This window comes from Saccoglossus kowalevskii, chromosome 6 (assembly GCF_978046115.1).
Source record: "Saccoglossus kowalevskii chromosome 6, keSacKowa6.1, whole genome shotgun sequence".
NCBI classification, from domain to species: domain Eukaryota; kingdom Metazoa; phylum Hemichordata; class Enteropneusta; family Harrimaniidae; genus Saccoglossus; species Saccoglossus kowalevskii.
In genome coordinates this window covers 15,456,559-15,465,540 of record NC_140646.1, presented here as the reverse complement: position 1 = coordinate 15,465,540, position 8,982 = coordinate 15,456,559, and the positions used below count along the sequence as shown (strand labels likewise).

Here is an 8,982-nt window from a genome sequence, read left to right as displayed (position 1 = left end):
CTATAGTTCGTCTCTATCCCAGCATTCTTCCTCTTCTTCGGATGGAGGTTCGTATATTCCACTGGTAATTGAGCGCACAGTATCTTCTAATTCTTTTTGACGTGCCTTGATACTCTCCGTGTTTGCACCAGGATTATACTCGAGCCATTCAATTAGATTATCGCAGGACTGAGTAATAACATTTTTTTGCTCGCCTATCAGCTTGGCGCCAAATTTCTTCTCATCGTTGACTTTTTTCTTCAAAGAATAAGCGTATCCTTCGAGCTCATTACTTGCTTCACCTCTTTCTTTGCGTTTGATGTCTTCGTCCGCAAATTGTTTGGCTTCTCCGACCATTCTTTGGATATCTCCAGGTGAAAGTTTATTTTGGTCGTTGTCGAATGTAATTTGTTCTTCATATCCCGTGCCCCTACCTTCCGCAGTCACCCTCACTATACCGTTAACGTCTACCTCGAACATTACCCTAATTTGTGGCGCACCAAGTGGTGCAGGTGGGATGCCATTCAAAACAAATGTACCCAATAAGTGATTATCTTTCGTCATCGGATGGTTGCCTTCAAATACTCTAATCGTAAATGATAGCAGGTTGTCTTCAGTCGGAGAAAAGATTCGTGACTTTTTCGTCGGGATTACAGTATTTTTGGGAATAAGTTTGGTCAGTTCACCGCTAACAGTTTCAATTCCAAGAGCCAATGAAGTGATATCCAAAACTACAATGTCCTCTGAAATCAAAAAAGAAAAACGATGACAATGAATATAAAATCAGTCGATTTTACAATAACTACAAACTCCACTACCACGTGATCGCCCCGTAAATCAAAACTATACAATGCAACTATCTATTCACGGTGACGTCACCCCACGTCATCAACGTCTTCTTTGTAATAACACAAACAATATTTTAAAGTTCGCTGTTCTAAAAAGAAAATCTGCAAATAATAATAATAATATAAAAACTTCTACTATTATAAACTTACTTATCCACTTGTCCCCACCGAGTATGTCACCTAGTACCGCAGCCCCATAGGCAACAGCTTCGTCAGGATTTATACCACGAGATGGCGCTTTTCCGTCGAAATATTCTCTCACCAACTGTTGTATTTTGGGGATACGAGTGGAACCACCGATGAGAACGATTTCATTGATATCTTGTTTCTGTAAGCCCGAGTCGTCAATGACTGATTGAACAGGTTTCAATGTAGATCTGAACAAATCCTGAATAAGATGCAAGGTCAGATTAAGATTATTATTGTGTTGGAATGAACATGTTCATACCTCTTGAGGTGAGGTCGGTGACATTACGGACATGTATATGGTGTATATTTACGCATTAACCCTTGAAACAGACGATGTTTAAATGTCCAACACAGTTTTTAAACTAGTTTTGGGTTGACGGCAGTGGGTGAGATGAATAATCCGCTATTTCCAGTTGCAACGGTCAATCAATACATTGGTTAAGAACGTCCAGTGAAATGTTGACAATTCAAAATTCGATTTATTGCGAGATAGCTAATACGATCAGCGATACATTATATTAGTCTGATTTTAATATACCCCAAAAAACATGAAATAGTGTATGTTAAGACGCTTACCATATTCAGCTCTTCAAACTTGGCTCTTGTCAGGGTTTCTGAAAAACGATTGCCTTTATAAAATGACTCAATATATAGTCGGGTCTGATGATTAGAGCTCAACGCACGCTTGGCTATTTCAACTTCACGACGGAGTTTCTGCATAGCTCGAGTGTCTTTTCTGACGTCATTTCCTGTTGTTTTCTTGTACAGTTTAAGAAAGTGTTCCATCACGCGATGATCAAAATCTTCACCACCTGTATTATAACGAAATAAATATTTTATTCCAGGTTCCAACATTCTTAAGTACATTAAAACACAAACATACACTCAATACTAACCTAGGTGGGTGTCGCAGTTGCTTGCCAAGACTTCAAACACACCATCATCAATTGTCAAAAGTGATACATCGAAAGTCCCACCTCCCAGATCAAACACCATAATATTTGTCTCAACATTCATTTTATCAATTCCATATGCAATGGCAGCCGCAGTACTGAGATTAAATAAAGAAATAGTGTTAGTATTTATAGTGTTACATTACTGGAATCTGCTTCTCTTCATTTCAAGTGTTGGTGTGCGTACATATTACTCACGGACTGTTGATGATTCTCATTACGTTGAGACCAGCGATAGTTCCAGCATCCTTTATAGCTAGGCGCTGAGCATTGTTAAAGTCAACAGGTACAGTTACCACAGCACTATGAACGGTTTCACCCAGATATCCCTCCGCCATCTCTTTCATTTTGCCAAGCAGCATAGCGCTGATTTCTTCTGCTGTCAATATTTTTGACACGTTGCCAATTGATACCTCGATTTGAGGTTTGTTGTGTTTGTTTAATACCTAGACATGAAGACAACACAATAGAAACACATGACATACGAGTTGTTCAAGTATTTAGCATAATTGATAAATCCAGATCGCATGAGGTCATACAACCAACCCAAACAAACGTTAAACAGCCAATGAGCTGTGGTCCGTCACTTATAAACTAGCTTGAAGTGATTTGTGTTGCGCAGTTAGATGGCAATTTTATCACTTTTGTTTCAACAGAAAAGTTTCCTTAACTATAAACAACTATGAGGATAATAATGCCAAGCTGTTTTCATTGAACAAATTGAAATAACGTATTCTACGCTAAGTTGTTTGGGATTATTGTAAACGAAGAAACGAAACTAAAATCTTTGTTTTGGATACGTAAGTTGTTTTGGTATATACTCGTACCTTGAACGGGAAATATTTGATAGCACGCTGAACTGACGGGTCATCCCAAGTACGTCCAATCAATCTCTTCACATCAAACACAGTGTTTTCTAGGTTAGACGTCAGTTGATTCTTGGCAGCATCGCCGATCAGACGACCTCTATCTGCCGTAAATGCCACGTATGACGGAGTGATAAGGTTACCCTGGTCGTTCGCTATGATTTCTACATGACCGTTCTTGTAAACACCAACACTAAACATGGGTAAAGATCATAATGTATGTTCAGGTCACTGACAATACCGACGGTACCGCGTCAGGTGGTGTTAAGAATATGTGTCGTATGTTCAAGCCAACTTGAATGCCAAATGGCAAAATGTCAACTTCACAAACCTATCCTATTGTGGGTCAGTGTTTGCCAAAAAAAAAAATTTTAGTAAAAAACAAACAAAATATTTTCTGGATATGATCTGTGAGATAATTTTAGAATTTTAGCACGCGGAAAAAAAATATCTACGATAAATGTTAAATCAATCGCACACATCCACCCATCAATCTTGTACTCCATACAAAACTTGAAGTTGTAGTATGGCCAAAACAGTCTGCTTTCTGTGTACGGAAACAGCTGCATCGAGCAGAAAGCTGTCTAGCCAGGTCCCGGACTATGTCGCCGAATTCTCGAAACAGTCGGATCAACAAATGTCAGCAGTCCTTGAAAATCACCCCAAAGCGTCTTCCAACTTTAAAAAACAATGTTTTATAGTAGGGATACGGCCCGATACGTACAATGAAAATAATCAACTAACACAGACATATAGTCTGTGAAGATCTGTACATTTTCCGTACTTTTTGTTATAAAAGGAGTTTTCATTTAAGCATGCTTGCTGTATCGGCACAGGATTCTGTCTGGAAGTACTAGCGGTACATAGTATTCTGGAGGAACGAGCGGTACATTTATTTATCAGGGTATTCCCCATGATTTGATTGCAGCGTCTCTCGAGGCAGTTGCCGTTTTTCAAAGGATTAAGGTCTTAGTTCTTGATGATATATCAATACATTCATGACTAATATTCAAAGCAACATACACCCAATTAATGGAGATAGAAATCAGTGTCTCACCATGAATACGTAGTACCAAAGTCAATGCCAATCACCGTTCCTATTTGCTGATCATCGCTCCCCATAGCGTCAGTGACAACTGTTGCCACACAGAATATAACGAACAGTATTTTGGCCAAAAAGTTCATTTTTAGATGCGTAAAGTAAATGTATCGCAGCGTACGGCATGAACAGTTTATCAACGGAGAGTCCGTCACTGTCTTATACGGCGCAGTGCTGAATCAGCATTCTAGTTTATTACCGTGGGTTATTCTGATTGGTTAAAGGTATCCAAACATCTACGTCTTATGGGTCGGTTAACATCACGTGGTTAGAATGAATGACCGAGCCCATGTTTTAAAAACCACGCCCACTTTTGCAAAATTATGCCATAACTCAATGTTAAATCAATTGTTCACTGAAATTCGAGTTGATATAACTCGAACTTTATTCAGCAGTTAAAGATCGACATGGTATACAAACAGGCGCGGGTGTGAGTCTATTATTCAAATTAAGTCGCACTCACCCACAGCAACAACAGTGTATGAAACTCCACAAAAATACGAGAAACAGTGATTCACTGAATTATATATTTTTTTATTTTTCGGACGGGAGTTGCACCATGAATGTCCAGGGAAGGTATAGATAAAAGTAGGGGTCAATTTGACAGAGAGGCCATTTACTTTTGTCGATAAAATGCGTTACAAAATCGTTGGGATTCGAATTTGCCGGCACTGTAAGCTCCTCCCACGTCATTTTGAAAATGCCTACATTGCCCACTGGTGCGTTGTTTATGTTTCTAATTACAATTAGCCTCTTTGCAACCGTGAAGGGAGGGGGCTGAGGTTGTCAAAACCAGGCAGAATTTATTAGATAATGCATGTAATGTGTCTGATTTTTTTTTACTTTTATGTGCGTATGTTGATTTGTATGGTATATTTCATTTTGGAGGATTTAGTGGCCCTGAACGAGGCCGTTTGCTCTCGATGTACCTTTTTTTGGACAGCCTTCGCCCACTGCCGTCATCGGGTGAAGTCCACACGCTGGTGTATGATTGATTGACATTCTCATTCCAATGTAGAATCGCAAAATAAGTGCGCATTTCATACTGCTTAGATAGCCTGACAAGTTGGCGTAGGTGGCGCCCTGTACTGCTGCGATCCCCACACACACACACCAACACCCCTCCTCCTTTATTTTTTTCATTATTACTCCACTTTAGTGCAGTTAATTTTCTTTTTTATATCATTTTGACATGTAAGTTTTTTATTATTATTTATTATTATTATGTATTTTTTTAATATTATATGAATAAAAACAATTATAGAAGAACAAAAAAAGGTGTATTCATCATAATTTCCATCTGGCTGAAAAAAAGCGTCACATTTCAAGATAAAAATGTTCCTTTTAAAAATGCTTCAAGAATTTGAGACAATTTTGAGGGTTTTTTTTCTTTGTTTTCAATATCATATAGAGTTTCAGGCTAGATTAGTTTATTGCAGTACGTTTTCCTTCCGATTATCTTGCACAACTTTTGTTATAATATAATGTGTTAAGATTTTAATTTCCGACTTGTTTATTTTAATGTTTGTACATATATAATGGTTAATATGTTTTTATACCCAATACCCTTTCATTTGGCATAACCGTTTGTAATATTTCAGTTTCATAATTTTAATCTGTTTTCCATTGTTATAAGTTCAAGATCACTAAGTACTGCTTCATTCGCTGTATAGCTACTTGCACCATAAATAAATTATTGTGCGTTGTGAAACTTCAATCTTCTCCATATCAGTGATGCTTGGTGTTAAAATTTCCCCCAGTACTAGTATATTCAATCGATGGCCTTACAACAACTGCAAAGCATTGAATGAATGTTTTAGCTAAGTAAAGTTGGCCATTGAGGGCGCTATTTAATCTGTAATATTTTTTGATTATTTCTACTGACTTTTTTTCGATAATGTAGACATGTATTTAAATCATTTATTTAGGATATATGATTTGTGTATTTTCAGTAATTTAAATTATTAGTTATCGTGGAATTTGCCAAAAAAGGCACACATGAGTGACTAGAAGTAATTTGCATATTTCCCATGAAACTTAGCACTGAGAAGTCAGTTTGGGTCAGTAACATTATTGGACTCGTCTGAGGAGCATCTCGTCCTTTCACCTCTCTGACCGCTGAACCATTCAGCCCGGAGTTGGTTTGCGAATGTTCGGAGTCCAGCTCATTTCAACTGTGTAGAAAGTTTTAACTCCTACAAGCCAAACTGAGTGGAATTTGTTAGATTTGACCAACTGACGGGGTATCATGTAGATTGTTTCTATTTTTCTGGCCATGTGCTTCAATAACCATGCAACCTTTTGTTCCTGAAATGTGCTTTAACTAATCTTTTGTTCGCTTTCATTGAATGGTAACTCCAGTATTAGTGTGAAATGTATTTTTTTATTTGAATTATCGTTAATTTTCTCAATATAATTTATTGTATTTTCATATCGTTTTAGTTTTTTTGTTCCTGTAATTTACAGTGTCGCTCTCCTGTGTATTCTTGGTAAATAAACTCAGTACGGGAATTCGTTGCAGGCCCGTAGCCAAAACTTTTGAATAGGGGGTTCGAAACAACAATAATATATTTGATGTGAAACGTGTGAATTTTATAATATTCAAAAAGTGAGCTCTGTTACAGACATTTTTATATTCTCGGTTTTAAATTCAATTGGTTTACTTTGTGTTACGTTGGCAAGTTATTTCACATAACATTTTTGAACTATTTTACCATTTTGAGAAGGGGTCCTGAGCCATTCCCCACCCACAGACAAACACACCCACACCCATGATCCACCACGGCAAAATGTTGTACACAAAAAAGACAAGACTGTACGTATCTTGGCATTATTGTCTAAGCATTTTAAGGTAGAATGCTACTTGCTACTCAAGAGGTTTTTCGTTCTTCGCAGATGTTAGCGCACATAAAAGTGACACGATTTCATGTCGAAATCTGTCTACAATTATTCATTTTAATATTAGTAAATTTTGTATTATGTAATTTTATTTCTGTGCAGGGCCTCAGCCCATCGTACAAAATGTAATGGGTAGAAAAGTGCATAGCACGTTTTAAAAACAATACAAAATCCATGTAAACATGGTACTAAGTTAAGCTAGATTCATATTCATCTCGTCGCTTGCAAACTGTTAAAAGATACAGAGCTAATATATGGTGTGGCACTTTGTGTAGCGACGAAGTAAGCCTAGATTGTCAGTATTTGCATAATTGCATAGGGTTATTGACAAAAGATCAGACCTTAGATCATTATATAATGGACATATAAAAACAAATTGAATTTCATTCTCTACCAATGCTAAATTCAAACGTATCACTGCAAAAACTACAAATTTATTGATCAAACTGTATTTTTGTATGTCTGCCTAATTCAACATTATGTCATTATGTCAAAACTCGTCATAAATATTTTAGTCTATAATTGCTTGCCAATAAATCTCCCAGGTTATAATACTATTTTGATTTTTTTTCGAAAGTACACAGCATGGATGATTGTGAAATTGAGGCATGCCATTCTTGCTAGCAATTTTTTATTCTTTGAGTAAATATCTCTAAGAATTTTGCAGTATCTCTAACTTGTTTTTCAAACCAGACAATGCGGAAACCATATTTGAACACGAGATTTTTATATGGGTTTTCCAAGTAAGTCCGCTGGTCTTGTCTAATCGTTTTAGCATGATATAACATGTTTTGGGGTTCCAGCTATTTTTTACTTCAAGTAAGTTTAACCAATATGAGATACAGCGCTTGAAATAACCACAGCATAATGGCAGCCTTCCACATTCGTCCAACATCGCTACATTGTTTGCACAACTATTAAGGCTAGGTAGATGTCTGCAAAATATTGTCTGTACCCTTTCGATTTCCGAATTTTCGTACACCCATATCGCTACCATAAGAAATAGCTGGCACAATGATTGCATCAAACAAATTAAATGCACCAACCAATGGCATACTACCAAGTTTCTTACAGTATGTAAATTTGTTGGTTCACTGTAAATCTGTTTTCAGAGGGCGGTAAAATAATATGCATATAGTGGTAGTTTAGCAGCGGTCTCAGTAGACTTCAATGACTACATCTGTTTTGTATGAACCCACTAAAAATATATTAAATTTTCTAAGACATCACAAAAAAAACGTATAAAAAGTATGTTTGAAAAATATGATTCATCGCACAGTTTCAGTGCTGAAGCAACACAGTGGGATAAATTGTTGGTTGCAAGAAGTTCTACAACTTATACAATTCGTGATGATAAATCTTTCTCAAATCATTTTTTTATTGATCTGTTTAACCCGTAGCTGTACACTATTGTCCAATAACACAGGCTACACGTACTAATAGAATAAGTTGACTACATTTGGCTGATACACATAACAAAACAGTATATATGCCATCATTAACTTGAAGAATACAAAACTAATGAACCAAATTAGGAAAGTACTGTGTCGTGTTGTCGTGTCAATCCCCACACTTTAGTAATTGAGCGAACACTAGCATAAAACAAACGGCCAAATTCAGGACCACCACATCCTTCAAAAAGTGACTACCATTACATTATTGTTTCAATGCTGTTTTAATATTTAACATTAGCTGCTTGAACGCGATCTTCATTACACCATAGCGGAATCACCGAATAACAGCTTGCCCATTTAAAACAACCTTTTTTTTTTATTTGCTGCTGTTAAGCTGAAACGGCGTAAGTTCACCATTGACATTTAAATTACGTGATTACTGTTATGTTTAGTAATTGACAAAGACACTGTCTCTAGCTACTACTACTAAGAACTGATTTATTCCACTCCAAACAAATATAAGTAAACAAGGTTACATAATTTGCATAATGAGGACTTCCTGTGTGTACAGGGTCAATTGCCATATGTTGATAATTAACATGCTTTGTTGATTACATATCATGACAACTCCCTTTTTTAGATTGTTAAAATATGAGTGCGACAAATATTTAAAAAATCGAAACGATGCTAGTGCATGTTATAGTTCAGTTCTTCGCATTATAAAGTTCCTTGTATTCCATACAGTGAGAGTTAATT

The 8,982-nt window shown here is 36.6% G+C and overlaps 1 protein-coding gene across 1 annotated transcript; it reads right to left on the bottom strand.

Moving 5' to 3' along the window:
* On the bottom strand, positions 1-7,856 carry LOC102807072 (endoplasmic reticulum chaperone BiP-like). Its single transcript, XM_085500753.1, has 8 exons — positions 7,788-7,856; positions 3,893-3,939; positions 2,797-3,028; positions 2,168-2,415; positions 1,913-2,067; positions 1,593-1,828; positions 978-1,215; positions 1-722 (listed from the first exon to the last, which is right to left on the bottom strand). The coding sequence occupies exons 1-8, from the start codon at positions 7,854-7,856 to the stop codon at positions 1-3; spliced, it is 1,947 nt and encodes a 648-aa protein (XP_085356879.1).
* Positions 7,857-8,982: the final 1,126 nt, after the last annotated feature.